This window comes from Acipenser ruthenus, chromosome 6, assembly GCF_902713425.1.
Source record: "Acipenser ruthenus chromosome 6, fAciRut3.2 maternal haplotype, whole genome shotgun sequence".
Lineage (NCBI taxonomy): Eukaryota > Metazoa > Chordata > Actinopteri > Acipenseriformes > Acipenseridae > Acipenser > Acipenser ruthenus.
In genome coordinates, this window is record NC_081194.1 from 48078449 (window position 1) to 48099925 (window position 21477).

The 21477-nt window shown below is 37.0% G+C and overlaps 2 protein-coding genes across 5 annotated transcripts in view; one reads left to right on the forward strand and one right to left on the reverse strand.

Annotated features, from left to right (window-relative positions):
- LOC117411224 (protein sel-1 homolog 2-like) overlaps positions 1–18808 on the reverse strand; it is a 37543-nt gene extending 18735 nt beyond the window's left edge. The window contains exons 1-11 of the mRNA XM_034018510.3: positions 18754–18808; positions 15452–15504; positions 14046–14163; positions 9807–9952; positions 6014–6067; positions 4345–4404; positions 4160–4241; positions 3225–3379; positions 2722–2778; positions 737–805; positions 282–359 (exon numbers count right to left, since the gene is read on the reverse strand). Of these exons, the coding sequence (XP_033874401.3) occupies positions 282–359; positions 737–805; positions 2722–2778; positions 3225–3379; positions 4160–4241; positions 4345–4404; positions 6014–6067; positions 9807–9952; positions 14046–14163; positions 15452–15504; positions 18754–18808 (927 nt within the window). The remainder of the gene's footprint in view (positions 1–281; positions 360–736; positions 806–2721; positions 2779–3224; positions 3380–4159; positions 4242–4344; positions 4405–6013; positions 6068–9806; positions 9953–14045; positions 14164–15451; positions 15505–18753) is intronic.
- Positions 18809–20584: 1776 nt separating this feature from the next.
- LOC117410630 (ADP-ribose glycohydrolase MACROD2-like) overlaps positions 20585–21477 on the forward strand; it is a 759575-nt gene continuing 758682 nt past the window's right edge. For 2 of the 4 annotated variants that reach the window (XM_034017312.3, XM_034017315.3), the window contains exon 1: positions 20586–20802. In XM_034017312.3, the coding sequence (XP_033873203.2) occupies positions 20766–20802 (37 nt within the window). In that variant the 5' untranslated portion in view covers positions 20586–20765. Of the gene's footprint in view, positions 20803–21477 lie in introns of all 4 variants that reach the window. The other 2 variants (XM_034017313.3, XM_034017314.3) reach the window with 2 other exon arrangements.

Consider the following 21477-nt stretch of genomic DNA (forward strand, 5'->3'; position numbering starts at 1 on the left):
TTTGCTTCAGATTGTTTACATAAAAGGGATTGTATAGAACTGATGTAACATTAAAATGTGCTATTTAGCTATACATAGCTGATATCCACCACTAGAGATTAAAGCAGCAGTCTGACTACTCTGAACTGGAGTGTGGTGAAAATAAGTTTGTATTGTACATATGCAGAACTGTAAGATAGTCTATATACTTCTGCTTTGAACTGTATGGAATATTTTGTGATTCCTTATGCCTTTTTTCAAAGGTGTAAATTATCATAATTATTTCAACAAACAAACCGTACTCTGTCAGCTGCCAATTTAAAGTAGTGAAAAGCAGTTTCATTGTCTTGAGGTGTCGCTTCAGTCCCTTCGAAGTACATCTAAAAAACAAACAAAATTAAACATAGAAAGATTTATTTACTGAAAGCAACAGTGATCACTGACAGATTTTGAAAAAGAAAACAATTAAAATATGTTAAATATTTTCAGTATGATTATGTAGGGTTCAAATGCTTTTTTCAATGGTCAAATTAAATCCCATGGAAACTATTTCCACAGCTCACAGTTATGAAAGAGTGATGAAACAGTTCAAACCAATTAGTAATTTAATCTAGTTGTTCACCTTTCAAAAAAAATTACAGACTGGAGTAAAGACATATGTTAACTATTAATGATTGCAGGTACAAATTGTCAGTTATGTTTTAATTTCAGGGAAAAAAATAAGCAATTTTTATTGAAAACAGACAATTCACTTTACCTTTCCTAAAAACGCAATAGCATTTGTACTCCCAGCATTGAGAGCTTTAGAGAAATAGTAAACAGCTTTCTGAAAGAAATGACATGGGCAGTATATGTGCTTTAGCCTGTAATTCACTGTGCAGGCACTAAAACAGCATGGCAAAACAGTTTTATAGACTGTGTAAAATGGAAAAGAGTAAATACAACAACAATATGAATAATAGACAAACAAATTACCAAGATGGGATGCCAGTATAAATACACTCCATTGTATTCGATATCACAAATGACTACTTGAATAAGAGTAACAAATATTTTTGATGAAGTGTCACAAAGACGGCCAGAGTGGGTTGCGTCAGACCAGAAAGGAATTCAAACACAGACGGTGGTGATGATGAGCTGAGTGCAATGGCTGCACTCAGCGTTTATTAACAAATAAAAGGTTTGAACAATGGAATACAAAACAGGACACGGCACTTGACGCCAAAATAAACAGACAGACAAAACGACTAAACACTTAACAAACGGTGCACGGAGACAAACAAACACGGCGAGTACAAAACACTTATAATTATTCTTATCACTTATTTTAACTCCTTTCTCTCTCACCCGTTCTCCTCTTCCGAACACCCAACCCTGAGTGCAAGAAATGTGCGTCTATATATACTATTGTGCTGGGATTCAATTACTAATTAATTATTCACTTGAATCCCAGCACGTGAATTAATTCTGTGCAACCCCGTGCTCACATATTACATTTAACCAGCACGTGAAGTGATTTGTGCTCTCCTCGTGCCTAAATACAAATCTACACTTTTTAAATACACGTGAAACACAGACCCGTTTATATCCCTGTCACAAAGACGGCCAGAGTGGGTGGCGTCAGACCAGAAAAGGAATACACAGAGACGGTGGTTGTGATGAGCTGAGTGCAATGGCTGCACTCAGCGTTTAATAACAAAATAAAAAGGTTTAAACAACGGAATACAAAACAGGACACGGCACTTGACGCCAAAATAAACAGACAGACAAAACGACTGACACTTAACAAACGGTGCACGGAGACAAACAAACACGGTGAGAACAAACACTTATCTTTACTATCTTTCTAATGATTTTAACTCTCCTCTCTCTCTCTCTCTCTCTCTCTCTCTCTCTCTCTCTCTCTCTCTCTCTCTCTCTCACCCGTTCTCCTCTTCCGAACACCCAACCCTGACTGACTAAAAATGTGCCTATTTATACTGTTGTGCTGGGATTCAATTACTAATTAATTATTCACTTGAATCCCAGCACGTGAATTAATTCTGTGCAACCCCGTGCTCACATATTACATTTAACCAGCACGTGAAGTGATTTGTGCTCTCCTCGTGCCTAAATACAAATCTACACTTTAAATACACGTGAAACACAGACCCGTTTATATCCCGTGTACCAATCTATACACCAACATTAACATACGCACGCATACATACATACACAGAACACACAAATGCACACAGGGGCGGGGCACTTTGCCACAATCCCGTGTACCAATCTATACACCAACATTTACACACGCACGCATACACACAAATGCACACAGGGACGGGGCACATTGCCACATGAAGTCAGTGATTAGTAAAAAAGGGACAGAAAAATAACAATATAAAATCTGGGAGCGGGTTAGGGTTAGGATTAGGGTTAGGATTAGGGTTAGGGTTGGGAGCGGGAGTGTAATAGACTTTCATATTCATTTGTATTCCTGTTCAACATTGACAAGTTCATTTGTAAAGATATATTTTCCGCTTGCCAGTCTAATAACATATTTTTTCAAAATATTTACATTTTTCAGGGGGAATAATAATCAACCACAGAGGCGATTCCCTGTGCTGTAAAATGCTCTATCCAGCTGTGGCAAATCCCATAGTCAAGATGATAATTATTGAACTGTTAGCTAAAAAGGCAAATCCCACATGACTAACAGCACATCTAACAGTAAGAAATAATAGTAAAACATATACCCACATGAGAATCTCGTTCAAGGCCTTTTCCTCCATATAGATGTAGATTGCCAAGAGTGAGCTATAAAACACAATACAGAACTTACTGTTAAAAAAAAAAAGTAAAATTAAGTTAATTAACATGGTGATTAATAGGAGGCTATGTGGTCCGGTGGTTAAAGAAAAGGGCTTGTAACCAGGAGGTCCCCGATTCAAATCCTAGCTCACTCACTGACTCCCTGTGTGACACTGAGCAAGTCACTTAACCTCCTTGTGCTCCGTCTTTCGGTTGAGTAATTGTTGTAAGTGATTCTGCAGCTGATGCATAGTTCACACACCCTAGGCTCTGTAAGTAGCCTTGGATAAAGGCATCTTCTAAATAAACGAATAATAATAATAATAATAATAATAATAATAATAATAATAATAATAATAATAATAATAATAATAATAATAATAATAATGGTTAAATGACTTGTTAAATGACAAAATAATATGTTCTAAAAATAATACTGAATCGTTTCTTACTTGTGTCTGTATATCTCCCCTTTCTGCTAGGAACTTGTAGTACTGATATAAATCCAGGTCCATAATTCCAGTTTTTGTACTGTAGTTCTCAGGCGTCTCCAAGATCCGAACTAAGTCTACCTCTCCATGCTGAACGCTTGACAGCTTTTTTGCAACTATAAGGGAACAAAATATATACATAAGGCAAACCTTTAAATATGTTCTTAGATCTTTTTAACACAAAATTTATCATGGGTCCCCCTTTCTTATGCTGAAGATCTTTTCAGATATCTTCTTTGCTTGTTTTTTTTTTTTACACAATTTCAGAAATATATTTTTAAATGAATCCATAACTACAGTATAAAACACCCAATCATAATATGTAAAAAAAATACAAAAACTTTTTTTAATGCTATGTTTTATATTAAAGGCCTAAACCTATACAACAGTAGGTGGTCGGAATGCTGAAGTGTGTAATTGGTAATATAGAAATCCAGTATAGAATTGTTGTGGCAATTTAATTGTTCATCCTGCCCTTATCTTTGCCTCAGTAAAACAATAGCTACAAAAGTTAAACATGAGATAATGGCTTTGTGATGTGGTCACTTATGCGTAAGGAACTGGGCTGAGCTTAATAAAATGCAACACCGAAATTTGTTACAAAATAACTACAATATACAAGGCATTTTATGAATTTGCAACCATTATTTTAAAGTACAGTATAACCAGCTAAGAATGAGATACAGTACTAAAAAGAGCATTCAAATTGATATTCCAAGAAATGTATAATGTTTTCATTCCAAAATAAACATGTCACAAACTATAGCTAAGCATATTGCTAATTAATTAATAACAAAGTACTTTGATAATTATTATGCAATTAGTTGATTCATCTATAAACAATTAAAGTCAGAGGTTACAGTAAACCTTAAAGAGTATATACTTTAAAAGATTACCATGATGTGCTACTTTTCTGTATTGAATAACAGCAGCTTCACAATTCTTAGGCATGTTGATCCCTGACCAGTATCTGTAGCCCTAAAATACAGAGCAATTTAAAGGTGAATGCCACTCTTCTTTAATACATTTAAAATGTACTTGTAACATGCCAACGAAAAAAAAACAACAAAAAAAAACAAACCAGGATCATTTTTGCCCTCAGGTCTCCACCAAGTCCAGCAAATGTGTAGTATACAAGAGCCTGAAATAAACAAAGAAAGTTTACAAAATAAAATATTATTTTAGAGCAATAGCTGTATTTTCTCTGTAGACATGAAAGAATATTTACTGATAATTATTATGAAAAATAATAACTAGAATTGCCAGGCAGTTTTATGGCTTCCAAGCTCAGTACTAGTTGGACATTTTGGCAAGCAGCAGCATTGCAGCACAAGTGTCAGCAACAGATAAGTTTTATGGAGCAGTTTCAATTCAAAATACTGCATTAGTTCATTATCTCATGATGCTTTATAACTTTATACACCATAGTAACATTGACTCTATCTACACACTGTAAGGAGTTATAAGCTAATTTTACATTTGACCTTAAGAAGAGGTCAAAGGTCACGATCAAGGTAATATTTGAATAAAGCATATATGGGTTCCTAAATGTGTTGTATAGTAACCACAACCCTATGTGCACTGTAAGGAGTTATAAGCTCGTTTTACATTTGACCTTAGAGAGGTCAAAGATCACAGGTAAGGTGATTTTTGGATAGAGCATATATGGGTTCCTATCTGTGTTCTATAGTAACCATTAACCTATCTGCACTTTGTAAGGAGTTATGAGCTAGTTTTACATTTGACTGAAGATTTCGAAAGTTTTTTTAAAGAAATGCGTCAGGTGGCCATATTTGTTTACGCACAGCCACTATTTTTTGAAAAAGTCAATTGTATTGACACAGGGATGATGCTTGTCAACTTTGGAGTTAATCAAATAAACAATTTTTCAACTGAAGCAGTTTAAAATTTAAGAAGAAAATGTAGATTTGGCGGCCATCTTGTTTTATGAAAGAACACCATTTTGCCATATTTGAATTCCATTGTCCCCAGGATGATGCGTACCAAGTTCAGAGTTAGTTGGTTAAATGGTTTGCAAACAGAAGCAGTTTGATGTTTAGGGCGCATTTTGGCGAATTTGGTGGCAGCCATTTTGATAGTAAAATTTATCACAAACTTGAAACAGGTTTGGTTGCAGGTTTTTCTAAAAAATGCACCAGGCCGTCATCTTGGTTGACACAGGAGCACAATATTTTTTGCATCTGAACTGTAATCTACACGGGATGATACTTGCCAAGTTTCATGTTGATTGGTTACACCGCATGCGAACAGGAGCAGTTTAAAGTTTTGGGAGGAAAAATGACAATTAAAAAACAAACAAACAAAAAAAAACCAATAACAATAGGCTTCCCAAGCCAGCTTGGAAGCCTAATAACATATGGTTAACTAGATGGCAGTCTAGTTAGAAGTATTGATTTCCTCTTTCCTATTAAAATGTAATTAATTACTTTTGAGCTAGAATTAATTAAAAGAAATCTAGTAATTGCAGAAGATTTGGTGTTCTCACTCCATAATGCGTTAGAAAATTGTCCCACTTTCTTTGTTACCGACACAGTAAAGAGTCTATTTTATTAACTATCTTGTTACTTTTAAACCCAGAATATTTTGATTCCTGTTCAAGTTGAATGGGAACATTGACCTAAATCCAATTTATGGCCCCAGAGTGACATTGGCAACTGCAAATCTAATTTTCTGGTCAAAATATAAATGTTTCTTGTGGAAAATGTTTGAGAATCAATTACTATACTCACTCGGGCTTGGTTCTGATGGAAACCAATACCTGCTGCATGCATAAATCCTAGTGCCTGTAAATACACAAAAGTGTCCGTTACTGATCAGAATATTCTGCACAACCTTACATGTCAGCTTTCACAGATCCTGATTAGCACTAACTTTGGACTACCTAATAGTACTTTAGTAAAGGCAGTAAAGGTAGTTCAAGACAGTGCTAATCTGGGCCTGTGAAACCATTACAGAGGGTTTCTGGTAAACATGATAAAGCTGTATGTTGTCTGTGTTTTCCATTATTTTATTTTCTCTAAGTCCTCTTTTCATTTTGCAATATAAGTTTAAATCATTGGCAGGGCACAGTAAATGTTCCCTACTGTGCCAGCTTAGTTTAGCTCAATGTGCTATGAATTGGAATATCATCTGTGTACAATGTATGGAATGGAGCTCACTGTAATGAAGGCAGACCAAAGAGTCAGTTTCAATAATAGCTTAATTCCATCGGCACTGCAAGAACTGATTATTAATTTTAAATATTAATAAATATACTGTATTTTATTATTTGGATAATTGCAGCTGCAACCTCCCAGTGGCAGTTTATTATCTATCTATCTATCTATCTATCTATCTATCTATATATATATATATATATATATATATATATATACATCCGCAGTGTAATATAGTCCCACATTTAATTTAATTTAATTTAATTTAATTTAATTTAATTTATTGGTCACTTATTAAAAATAAACTGCACGTTTCTGTTTATTGTAAATTTATGCATCGAAAGTGGGATGCTCGTTATATGCGAGGCACACATATTGAAGCCCGTTTTCATCCTTTTGGATCTCAAAAGATGTTTCTGTTAGTTGTCGAACACCCTTGTGTCCATGTCGTGCCAGATTAACCGCAGTGTCAGGGGCAGTGCCTCAGTTTCCCGCAGACGCTTCAAATCCAGGTCGGTAATTCAGGGGGTGGTGTCTGGCCTTGTCTACCTGCTTTTTGAAAAGTTTTCATGACTGACAGGAGTACATTATTGTTGGTTTTAAACTCGCTGTCAGCAGAGATGTTAACACTTCTACTGTTAAAATATCTATTTAGTCCAGCTCTCAGCGTTATAAAACTAGAGACTGAATACTGGTCCCCAGTTGAACTTCTTGCACTGGCATAAAATCCCCTTTAATGTTGTTGAGATTTTTTGGACTTCCTTAAAATGAACGTCCATATATTTTTCAGTCTTTTTTTAATCTTAGTTTTCTTCTATTTCATTTAGCTGATCCTCATCTACTGTTATGTGTCTACTCTTGACAGTTGCTGGTGCACTTATTTCAGCAAGTTGGTGTTGTACCAGTTATCTGTTTATATCCCCAAATATATTAAAGGAAATAGGTGAAATGCCATTCATTTTTGGCAGTGGTTTTGTAACTAATAACAAATAAAATGGCGGTTTGTCGCGGAATTTAGAATGTAATGGTGTGTAGTGATTTATTCAGTGTGAAGCAGCTCATTAGTATGCAAGCCATGGTATAGGCTATATATATGCACGGTCATGTGATGCTGTTTAACAAATCAGAGGTTGTCATTTTTCCAAGCCGTGTTATAAATATAAATATATACATAATAGATGGGAAAATAATTCCATCTAGGGTTTCTGTGACGTCATAAATTACGAGACCGAAGGAATTATCACTTTTTGACGTTACTACTGCGGTATTATGCCTTTTTTTCGAATGGCTCAGGATGCAAATATAGCCTTCATCTATGTATTATATATATATATATATATATATATATATATATATATATATATATATATATATATATATATATATATATATATATATATATATTTTAAATAGATCGTTTCCCTTTCAAAATGTAACCATGGGTACTAACCTCTTTAAGGCCCGAAACCTCAGTAAGATATAACAAAGCTGCACAGTCGAGCCTCTGTGACACAGTCATGCCCGCCCTCAAGGGTATAAAGGGTTATACCTAACGTTCCCTTTCAAATACAAAATGTAACCATTATCGAATGGGTCAGTATACCCAAGCCATCGCAAGGACAAGATTGCTGTAAAACCGGAATGCTACAAGGCTAAGCCAAGGCTGCTATTTGTTACCATTTGGGACAATGGTAACGAGAAACTCACCTCTATACCTGTGTTGGCTAGGAAGCTGCCCTTAACACTCTAGTTCCAAAGCCAGAGACATTTAGTCCACAACATTTAGTCTGTAGAACCTAGTAAAGGTATTTTGCAGGGTGTCAATAAACCTATTGGACAGACCCAGATGGTTCAAATGCAGCCATTCAGGGGCCAGACCCAGCACTGCAGGCTCGATAGGTTGGGATGCCATAAGGTCCCCCGCACCTAACTAAGCTGGCTGCGATGCTTGAGCTGTCTCCACAGCTGGCCGATCAGGAACTGCATCAGGGCTGAAAACCTGTGCCAATAAGGGGCTACTAAGAGCACCTGGAGCTAGAGAGAGGCCAAATGGCAAGACCCGGAACTCGTACGCTGTTCCCTAAAAGGTGAACCACAGGTACGTCCTGTGCACTGGTTTTTATGGGGATGGGGGTTGACTGAAACAGCTGTTGCATCGTCAACATTTTTAATCTCCTCAGATACAGGTTGCCCTGTGTGAGGTTGAGGATCGGTCTGAGGCCACCATCCTGCTTGGGCACAAGGAACTACCTGGAGTAAAACCCTTCCTTTGACTGGAGGTGGTGTACCATACGAATAGCCTGCTTTTGCAGCAGAGCTGCTACCTCCTGAGATACCACTGCAGTGTCTTGAGGGTCTGTGACTCATGTTGGAGTCACGCCCCGAAAGGGAGGGGGACCGTGCTTGAACTGCAGAGAGTAGCTGGTTTGAATAGTAGAAAGCACCCTGATGTCCATGGTGCACTGACATCAATACTCCAGATGGCTCCCCGAGAAGGGGCCCAGGGCCTGTGCCAGCAAACCCCTAGGGCCGCTGCTCATCTTGTGGCTTGGCCTGCGGTTTCTGTCTCTGTGCCAAGCGGCGGAACTTATTATAGCTTCCACGGCGAATGCACTAGTTGAATAGGATCACCTCTGAGACCCGACACTGCTTGTTGGGGCAGGTAGCGTCCTTGGACAGGAGTGCTAAATTAGGTGCCTGTACCAATGCAGCAATAGAAGCCTCCACTGGCGGAAACTGGGCCAGGCCCAGCTCCTCCGCATGCACCCTATATAGGGTGTCCATAGACTGGGAAACAGCAGGAGCTGTAGCCGGGTAACCCCAGGATGACTGGATCTCAAAAGAGAAAATATGAGTGCACTGTGCCTTGCATCACCTTCTGTAGACCAGGGCACCTGCAAGACAGGGAGAGCTTAACTGCAGGGAATGTGCTGTCTGACTCCACTCCACGGGACATGAGATTACAATGGTAAAAGGTCAAGTTACTTGGTTCATGGGTCAGGGAATGCTAGGTGATTGGCCTAGCTTAGTATCTGAAAGTACAGTTGGCCATTTTTTAATGTAGTGAATAGAGGGCAAAATGATTCATGGTCTGATGACTTGCTAGTATAGAATCAAAGAGAATTATAGTGTCTCACGTTCCCTACACCATCATCCACATGACCAAGACTAACCATTTTCCTTTGAATAGATGCTTATGTGATTTTCTTCTTCTATCATCCCACACTTTGGCATATTCATCCAGGAGAAACCAGCGTATTGTTTTAATAAGTTTAGCATGTACTGTACTAATAAGAAAAAATGTGTACACTATTTATGGGCCTTTAAAGTTTCTGACCATTTGTAAGAAGAATAATAGTCTGCTTACAGTTTGAGATCTTGGAAATCCTTCCTTGGCCAGGGATTCAAAGAGCGTCTTAGCTGTTCCTATATTCTGTGGAAAGTGGTCACCAAACAGTAATGCATAGGCTATTCGCTGCACTGCCTTGGCACTTCCCAAATCAGCTGCTTGGACTAGCAGTAGATAAGCCCTGATTTAAAACACAAAATCAACATTTTGTTTTAAATCAAAGAACACGTTACAGTGCTGTAACAGAATAAAAAGTTTACAGTTATACCCAACAGCAGGTAAACTAAAGTGCAGTACAAAAAATACCAAGACTAGCATATTGGCTTTAATCTTCTGAATGCAGTTTAACTACATTCTATTATAAGACCTATTTAAAATTATATTTATTTACTTTTTTTCTCCTTAGGAAGCTATACTGGTATAGACAAAAAAAAAAAAAAAAGATCCTAGCATTGCATGGACATTATGTAATTTTGCAAACATGTGTCTATATATGGAACTTGTTACAGAGAACCACCTCTCTAATGAGCTAAACCTAATTATAAAAGAAAGCATTGCATAACACAGTTGTCTTCAAAGCTGAACGCATGGGCAAAATTGTGCCTGCTACACCAGAATATCTGCGATGCCAATTGACATAATCTAGAATACTGCAATACTGATGTAGCAGCAGGGAAATGTAATTGAATCCACCACCCTGCTCTCTCAATCTTTTCTTTTATACCACGTCCGGTGTGAACGCCCCTTGACACAAATTGAAAAATGTGACATTTCGAAATCTAACATGAAATATTGTACTACTCTTATGGCTTCCGGTAGACTTTTGCAATATCATTTTGTAGTTTCTTTGATTACATGTTAAATAAAATATCTAAATTATGTTCAAATATATATATATATATATATATATACACACACACACACACACACACACTGCTGTGCAAAAGTCTTAGACATGTTGCATTTTTCTACTCTGATGCATCATTGTCCATCTATCAACAGTCCAAAGCACCTTTGACCATTGTTCCATTGTCCAATTTTTGTGTTCTTGTGCATATTTTAGCCTTTTAGTCTTGTCCCCCTTTCTTAACAGAGGTATTCTTACTGCAACACATCCTTCAAGTCCTGATTTCAAGAGACCTTCATACTGTTGATCTGATGGACAACGACACCTGTGCCTTCTGCCATATTATCTTCAAGTATTGCTCATCTTTGTTAAACAGCTTTTTGGGTCTTCGAGTCCTGGGTTTGTCAATTACAGATGATGTTTCTCTGTACTTGTTGATTATGCTTCGTATACCACACCTTGATGCGAGTTATTTCACCCAATGTTTTTCCTTTTTTATGCAAGTCAAGGCTGTTATAATAGTAGAAAACACTAGTGGAGGCTTTGAGTAAATTGTTGATGCTCATAATGCATCAGAGTAGAAAAATGCAACATGTCAAAGACTTTTGCACAGCAGTGTGTGTGTGTGTATATATATATATATATATATATATATATATATATATATATATATATATATATATATATATACAGTACCTTGCATAAGTATTCACCCCCCTTGGACTTTTCCACATTTTGTAGTGTTACAACCTGGAATTAAAATGGATTTAATTGGGATTTTTACCATTTGATTTACACAACATACTTAACACTTTGAAGGTGCAAAATATTTTTTATTGTGACGCAAAAGTTAATTAAACAAAAAAAAAAGACATTTATTGGTTGCATAAGTATTCACCCCGAGTCAATACTTGGTAGAAGCACCTTTGGCAGCAATTACAGCTGTGAGTCTTTTTGGGTAAGTCTCTACCAGCTTTGCACATCTGGATCCTGCAATTTTTGCCCATTCTTCTTGGCATAATTGCTCAAGCTCTGTCAAGTTGGATGGGGACCGTTGGTGAACAGCAATTTTCAAGTCTTGCCACAGATTCTCAATCGGATTGAGGTCTGGGCTTTGACTGGGCCATTCCAAGACATTCATGTTCTTGTTTTTAAACAACTCCAGTGTAGCTTTGGCTGTGTGTTTAGGGTCATTGTCCTGCTGGAAGGTGAACCTCCGCCCCAGTCCCAGGTCTCTTGCAGACTGAAACAGGTTTTCCTCTAGAATTTCCCTGTATTTGGCTCCATCCATCTTGCCCTCAATCCTGACCAGTTTCCCTGCCACCACCATGCTTCAACGTGGGGATGGTGTTCTCAGGGTGATGAGCAGTGTTGGCTTTGCGCCACACATAGCATTTTGCGCTAAGGCCAAAAAGTTCAATTTTGGTCTCATCAGACCAGAGAACCTTTTTCCACGTTTGCTGTGTCTCCCACATGCCTTTTGGCAAAATCCAAACGGGATTTGATATGGGTTTTTTTCAGCAATGGCTTTCTTCTCGCCACTCTTCCATAAAGCCCAGCTTTGTGGAGCGTCCAGGTTTGGACGGTTTCTCCCATCTCAGCTGTGGATCTCCTTCAGTGTTACCGTTGGCCTCTTGGTTGCTTCTCTGACTAATGCCCCCCTTACCTGGTCACTAAGTTTTGGTGGACCGCCTTCTCTAGGCAGAGTCGCGGTTGTGCCATATTCTTTCCATTTTTTAATAATGGATTTAATGGTGCTCCAGTGGATGTTCAAAGTTTGGGATATTTTTTTATAACCCAACCCTGATTGGTGCTTCTCCAGAACTTTATCCCGGACTTGTTTTGATAGCTCCTTGGTCTTCATGATGCTGTTTGTTTAGATATGCTCTCTAACAAACTCTGGGGCCTTCCAGAAACAGGTGTATTTAATCTGAGATCATGTGACACTTTAATTGCACACAGGTGGACTCCATTCAACTAATTATGTGACTTCTGAAGGCAATTGGTTGCACCAGAGCTTATTTAGGGGTGTCACAGCAAAGGGGATGAATACTTATGCAATCAAGACTTTTCAGTTTTTTATTTGTAAATAATTTTGAAAAATATGTAGATCTTTTTCCCCACTTCGACATTATGGACTATTTTGTGTAGATCAGTGACAAAAAATCCTAATTAAATCCATTTTAATTCCAGGTTGTAACACTACAAAATGTGGAAAAGTCCAAGGGGGGTGAATACTTATGCAAGGCACTGTATATATATATATATTAAAAGATAAAATACTTTGTATGATGTTTCCACCACTGAAGAATGAAGACGGCAACTCTTGCTTAATGAAAAACGTATATCCCAAGGTGTCTCTCAATTATTCATATTTTATTAAGAACAAGGTAAAAATAAAAAACTAAATGAAGCTAATGCGTTTTGACATATTGTCTTCATCAGCTCTGATGAAGACAATATGTCAAAACAATATGTTCTTAATAAAATATGAATAATTGACAGACACCTTGGGATATAAGTTTTTCATTAAGCAAGAGTTGCCGTCTTCATTCTTCAGTGGTGGAAACATCATACAAAGTATTTTATCTTTTTTTTTTTCTTTTCCTGGGACGAAGCAACTCGTGTGTGTTGGAATTGATTGAGGCATCTTTGTAGCGCCGGTATTTCGATTTTCTACTATATATATATAAGTAAATGATGTCTCAATCCTGAAATTGCAGGTGATGCAAACCTTTTGGCCATAGCTGTAGTTAGTTAAATGTCAAGAGAAAAAAGATCATGCCCTCAGCCTTATGAGAATTATGTACCTGTGGCCAAAATACTGTGAGGATCCTGCCACCCCTTCTGATGGAGACAGAAAGACAATCTCCAAAGAAGTCAAATGAAAAGGGGTCAAAGTGGTTTATATACAGCTGTTATCCTTATTCTTCATTTGTCCTCCCTGAACTAACCTACTGTGTGTCGTTTATGTGCATTATGAAAAGGTTTAGTGTACTGTATATACTGTATGTGGTATAAGAAATCAGTCAAATGTGTGGTCCCATGAGTGTAATACAATATAAAGATATTCTTTGACTTACTCCTGTCTTTTTTTCTTGTTTTTAGAGTTTCTGAGGGTTTTTAGAGCTCTAAAATATAGATCTTTTTTCTTCTTTTGTTCTTTCAGTTGCTGCGGCTCTGCTATAAAACAGAAATGGACATATGCTACCTCATTGGCCCATGAAACACGAGGCAACTTTCAAGTTGATTACATAAAGACTGCTGATTAGGTGCTTTAACTCAGAATCAACTGTTCACTAATGTCTATGAATAAATGAAGTGGCTATATTAGGGTTGTTTAGTTTGTACTAATCAACAAACTGATTTATATGCTTTAATCAGTGGGGTTCGTACTTCAACATACTTACAGATATAATTTGAACTTCCTTCTTTGTGGCTATCCTTTTGTTCACTCTGTAATATTCTACTTAAGTGGAAATCAATTCCTTCAGAAACTTTCAAAGGCAAGCTCTCATTCTCAGCTTCCTGTGAAATATATAAAATTATGAGTCAGTTAGCTTCTTTAGGGATGTATGGAGTGTGGAGGAGCATTCTGTCTGTGCAAAGTTGTTGGTCTTCACTGTGGAATCTAGTTGGGGAGGCACAATCGGCAGGGAGTGTCGATCTTTATCACTCTACTGCACACCCTACTAGCCAGGTTCTCAGTGAGCTCAGGTAGATACTACATGAAGATGTGATTGGAGTTCTGCTGAGCTATTTGGGGGAATATCTGAGGTGAGGGAGCGTAATTGGACATCTGGGTGTAAAAATAATTAGGCACAGTAATATTTAAAGAAAAAAACATTTACCCAATCTGCAATGCCAATTCGAATGCCAACTTTCTGATGCAACCCACTTACCGATCAGGAGGACTTAACATTAACAGATGACCTCTGTTACTGCTGTCAAGCTACTGTAACTGCCTCCTTTCACCTGCCAAACCCAAGAACAGAACCATTGAGTCGAGGCCCAGCCTGGGAAGGCTGAACCAGTTGGGGGTTGCTAAAGTGAGATGAGGTGAGCTATTCCCAGACAAATTCCTCCCTAACTCCATGGGAACGCAAAAGCCAGTGCAGCCAAGATCAGCAACTCAGTGCAACCAAGCTTGTACTAGGTGAGCCACTGGGGACCCTATTATAGTTTTGATTTGCATGTGATTTTAAATAACAGACAACGACATCTTTTATCTGGACATCAGTCACAATCTGTGCGAGAAAAACAGACTTTCATGTTATCCACTTTTTTCAAGTACTGTTTAGCACGAGAGCTGTGGATTGTTTCAAATACTCCACTATGTACACCCTCCCAATATGAGATAATACACTTTGCAATAAATTATGCTGTTCAATGAAAACAGGTGTAGTGTATCTTTAATACACAGCAGTGTGGTTGAAGAAGCAATTCAATACATTCTGGGTTAAAATATTTCTCTAGGCAAAGAAGGAAAGAAGCACTTATTCTAATGTTTTACGTGAAAAAAATCAGCAATCAATAAAATGTGACTAAACAAATGCTTTCTCTGTGATCATAATACATTAAAAAATGTATCATATAATTAAGAGGACATTTGGAACACATGCCTAAAGTTTTATTGAGTGCAATATCAAATGTCATATTTCAGTTGACCTCACCTAGTACAATTTATTTTACGGATGAATACTTATGAGTTGTGTTATCTTACTTCTTTTAATCCTTTTTTTTTTTTTTTTTACCATTTTAAAGCCAGGATCTGAAAGAACATTAATCTAGCTCAATAATTACACTGCTAAAGTACCTTTTTCTCTTTTTCTCGCTGTCCATTGTTATTTTTAAGACCTTCATCTGTACCTGAGAAGAAGCATAACACACATCACACAGATTAAAACAGGGGGACAAGGACATATACCCATGTTTATGGTCATATATATATATATATATATATATATATATATATATATATATATATATATATATATATATATATATATTAGCTCAAAGAGCCAGCTGGCCAACGTTTCGATATGTAGTACATCTCTCTCTCTCTCTCTCTCTCTCTCTCTCTCTCTCTCTCTCTCTCTCTCTCTATATATATATATATATATATACATACAAGCCAGTTGTTTTCTTTGCTGGACATGGCAGCCATCAATTCCTTCTTTTTGTACAAGGTAGGAGAGATTTCATCTTGAAGCTAGCCACAGCGCTCCAGCAGAAACATTTCGATCAGAAAACTGCAAAGCTGCAGACGGCAGCAGCTGAAGCTGGATTCTGTGCTGCGAGTGACACACACGCAGGATAAATCATGTTACTTTCGTTTTAGATTAAAAACTACTTTTGTTTTTACAGTTTTGTATGTGCATATACCTGTTTACACACTAGTTTCTTTTGAAATGTTTATTTTATTATAGGTTTTCATTTTTTTAAAGTAGTGCTTTATATGTGGCAAGTTAGAAAATAAACTATTTTATATTTAATTGTTCATTTAAATACGGCGTTTCGGCTGTGCAGATGTTTGATATGATGTGCTTGAATAAAACTTTATCCCATACTTTGTCTTTCATTTTAATATTGATGATGTAATGTACCATGATAATGACTGTCGTCGGCAGGTATGAGTATAACCGCGGTGGTTCTAGTGTTGAAGTAGTCCATAAATATACTGTGTGTGTGTGTTTGTTGTGTTGCATGAGATTAAGTCAGAAGAACGGGATCTTGACTGCTGAAACCTTGTGAGCCACAAGCACGATTCCTGCTCGTTTACATGGGTTTTTACAGATATTTTTATCGTGAGAAAGCGATTGACCCTGCCCTTAAAGTCACACTGCCAAAATGACGCCCTTTTGCTGTTTCAGGATGAATTCGTATGACAACGTCACACAGTCATGACTGTAGAGTTGATTTTCAAGTGCATGTAAACAAGCCTATGAAAAAAGAGGACACACTAGATTTAGCAACATGCTGCAGTGCAAAAAGTCATGGATCTGTGCACAGCACTATACAGAGGACACTTATGAACCTGTACTCAGTTTTCTAGAGCACTTATTGCAGTGGCAGAGATGCTTGGCTTTGGTAGCACATGACCTCATTCTAGAACTATACCAATAATGTACTGCACAGCTACTGAAAATAAAAAACGAACAATCACAGCAACTTTTGATTATTTTTCACAATCAGGAATGTGTAATTTATACAACAATACTATACAGTTGTTAAATTGGATTGTATGGCTTAAAGTTATGTATATATTCACAATTTATGCAATACAATAAATAAATAAATAAATAAATAAATAAATAAATGAATGAAGGAAACATTTGTATTCACATTTTTCAAACTGAAATGATGTACTGCATTACAACACATTGTCGTCAGACAAGACAATCCTCCCACTCAGTCTTTGTGGGTGTTGGATATATAATACATGTTTCTTTGAAAGTTAATTTATTATGTGGTGGCATGGACTTTATCAGGTTAAGTGAAAATAAAGTCTGGAAAAATAAAGTAGCAACAACAACAAAAAAGTGACTTGTAAGAATGTTGTTATCCTAATGAGTGGTGAACAAACTGTTGTTTAGGACTCGGTTAGTATTAAATTCATAATTATTAAACATATTTAAGACCTTTAGAACTACTAGAAGAAACTACTACTGTAATACCTATATTGTGCCAGTCTTTACAGGATTTCCTGCAAGACACAGTAGCATTCAGTATCAGTTTCACTGGTTTCAAAAAAAATCAAACCGAAATAATTACTTTTCAAAAAATGAAGCAATACTGTAGTTAACGTTCAGTTTAGTCACGTGACTACAAACACAAACTATGTTTCCATACGTTACCACGACAGGACAGACCCAAGGATTTCGATTTATGACTGACTTAGAGACTGGCTAATTTGACTAGCTAAAAAAATACATCTTGAATTTAGCTGAACATTTTGAATAAACTTTTTCAACTCGATCTAACATTGCAACAAAAATAAACAGCGCAACCCACATGAATGTATTGTGATTTACTTGAATTATTTTGTACTGTGCAGCATACTTACAAGGTGCAAAGCATTGACCTAAGGTTTTGGCTAGCCCGGTCTTGCATTGCACACAACTAGTGAATTGCATACAACAACTTATATTTGTTTTCATCGGTGTGTTGAAATAGAGGACCCTATATATTTAAAATGTACACCAAAATAACCCAAACTGGCGCAATTACTGTAATAAAATAACATTAAAAAAAAAAAAAAAAATCATATACGAGGGCTTTCTTCCAAAGTGGAAACTCAAAAAAAATAAAAAAAATAAAATAAAGGTGATACGTAGTCTACTGTCTTAAATGGTTGTTAAATGTTTTAAAATCTGGAAATTACAAACAACACATCAACCGTTATCGTTTCGTATCTATACTACTTCCGCATGAAATCTCAAAAAACATATTAATTCCACATGTACATCATTATCCACATAACATAGTTCAATACATGTCTGATTGGTATTTTTCCCCCAATCTGAAACTGTAAATTTGGAAACAATCAGTAAACGTGAAACTGTAGTCACTACATTTAATAAAAACTTGCAGCTGCATGGCCTATCACAAGAAAACAAGCAAAACAAGTCTTAAAAATTATTTCAACGAGGAGTTTTGATCAGATATGAGTCAGAATGCGCTAGCAATACTATTATGTAGATTCATAAACTACACATGCAAATATCCCCTACCTCAGGGCATCAGTTTCTTAGATTTATTGTTTCCATGGTAGATTCTGATAGCAAGGCTCCTTTGTCAGAAAACTGCATATGGCAATGCTACTTGAATTGTTGAAATGTGACATCAGGTTTTTTTTAGTTTGTTTTTTTTCTAGGAATCTAACTTTAAATATCACAATGTCATTACTTGTCTTCCTTGCTTTGATTATAATTTGTATTTTAACTTTGGACAACATCTGGTCCTATATTTGGAAAAGGTGTCAACAGAAGCCGGGACTTGAGTCTCGAAATTCTATCAAATCAAATCACAGTTTCAACAAAATGCATAATAGCTGGTGTGATACCAGTAGTCTTGTTTTACTTAATGTATTTATTTTACACTCAACAAGATACATACTTGCTACAGCGGCGCTGGCGATCATCAAAGCTACGATGACAATGAGTTTTGACATCACCGTTGTCTACAAACAGCTGTCAAATTAAAATAAATATATAATTGTTGTAACCGTTGTTAGAAAGTTCCACATCCTTCTCAAATCCCGATAAACTGACCCAATGCTATCCACAGTTTCCTTGGTGGGAGAAGGTTGCTTAGCAACTGTGCGGTCCTATCCATTCAGATTGATATGATTAAAGGCGATTGTGTGGACTGTGACGGGATATCGTTAGTGTCCGAGGATGAAGGGTCTCGCTTACTGAATGTGGAAAAGTCTTGAAAAAATAGCGTTCAAGTAATAATTAGGAAGCACTGAGCATTCACATACGTTGTACTTATGTTTAATTGACAGCGGACACAATGACGCCCTCAACTTGTTCCTGTAAGCTGCAGCAGTTATTTTAGCAACACAACTTTCATGTGATATCTAAATATGAAATGGAAATACACTTGGAAGGTCATCAAGTGCCCATATAAATAACTATTACAAGTAAAGAATACACTGTGTACCATCCCTAGCATGCCAAGTTTATGTTATTAAGTTATTTAAGTTCCAATACATAGGAACAATAGGCCCTAAACAAAACGTTAAGGAATGTTTGTTCTAGTGCACTGGGGTTTGGAATCACTGCAGGTAGAGCGATTAAAAACAAACAAAACAAAACAAAAAACATAACAAGTGCTCTTGCTTTTCTGTTCTACCACATCATGGATCGTTATTGCTGTGTTACCTGATTGACAATTGGGCAGTAATATACACTATTGATGCACTAAAGCGGCCACTTTGAAAAGAAAACAGCTAGACTTTAAAGTTATAAATGTAAACAGTTGTCAGGATGTTAACAATGAAAATTACAGGTATGTTATTTAACACGTGTAACCCTATATTTTTCAGAACCCCGCTACTTACTCTTTAAGTTAGTGCTTTGAAAAAAAATGGAATATCCATAAAACAGCTGAAAGGGTTTTAATGAAGTGCTTTACTTATTTATTGTATTTAAAAATAAAAATAAAAAAACATGCAGATGAATAGGGCCCAGTGGATACAATTCGTACTCGTATCTACTACTAGAAGTACAATGCAATATGACAGAAATGTAAAACAAATACATTAAAAAAAAATATGTTAATGTATTTTACTGTGACCTGTGACAGTCTGTAACATAATCGCGACACTTTGTGTTTTTGGATAAAAACAACAACCACAACAACATTTGTATAATGCCTCCATTGCCAGTATGGGTGGACTACATTCATTTTTGTTATGCGATATCTTATAAAAAAAAAAATAAGCGCTACTTCTTTAGCAATATGTGAAAACTGTTGGGCCGAGCAGACACTCAAGTGAATATGTTTTAACAGCATAAAATCAACGCTATGACATAACAGCACGCAGAATGCAGCACTAGTTCTATCTGCTTAATTTCCTATTCAAACCCCAAATACCGCTGGAATTGAGACGTATTTTAACTGAGGTACGCAGCCATCGTAAAGATAACAAAAGGCTGAATTTTTCACCGGGGGGTGTGAGGTTTGACAAACCCCATATCATGCGAACACTGCTACATTATCCCCTGCAATGCAATCACACTACCGCCAGCATTGTTGTTGTAATACCACACTAAATTGCTGATGCAGGCTCCATACTTGCTCAAGACTTGCTGAGGAACAAGCACAATGTCGATCAACCTGTCACGCAGTATCCCACTGCTTGACTGCCAGCATCAAAACCCAATCAGTATTTCACTTCCTCGTCAATGCCTCCGAATCAGGCACGGAGAAGGCGGAGCTTTACACAACTATCAAGTTAGGTTGGGCGGTTTGGGGTCCTGGTATTTTTGACAGCCTCTCAGGTGAGACGTTGCTTGTTCTGGAGCGGTTTCACTTTCTCTGAGTTTCCTAACACACTCGCAGTGAGTCTGGGGCTGACAAACACAAAAAACTCTACTTCCAAGCCCAACCATCACGGTAACATGAGCAAAAAGAAAAAGGACTGGAGGGTGGAAAAAGGTAAGCCCAGTGTTTTTTTGTTTTTCTTTTTGTACATGACAGTATTGACTATTTGCATTATCTTTATACTGCATATGCATTTAAAGGTGATACAACTACTGTACTGGCATTGCAGTTCTATAAGTATGTGCATGCATTGTGTGAGTACGGTTTCTATATTCATTTGTAGGAACCTGCAGTACAGCCCACTGGTTCTGTTAACGTTGTAAGCATCGTTTCTTTTTAGAACTGTGAGATTTATTTATTTTTGCACATCTGTACAAACTGGTAGTAGTCCATGCTGGTGTAAAGCCACACGGTGTCCTGCTCGTTATATTGAGGCTGTCTGTTTAGGATCCATCTACTAGGCCAGGGGGTTTCAACCTTTTTTTGAAACTTGTACCCTTCTGTCTGGAGCTTTCAGCTGCAGTACCCCTTTACAATTTTAACTCGACTGAATGGTACCACAGTTGCAATAAAAGGCAGAATATTGTGAGTAACACATTTCTTTCCCCCCCGTTTATTTAATATATAATTTATGTCACAACAGTTTGGGACTGACAAACTGCGGGTTTAGAACAGAATACCAAACAACAGTAGGCTTAATTCTTAAAACTTTTAATTACATGTATTTGCGGATGCACATGATTAAGAGTATTGGGTGATCTCTTTGGAAACACTCGTATTCGCTTTCTG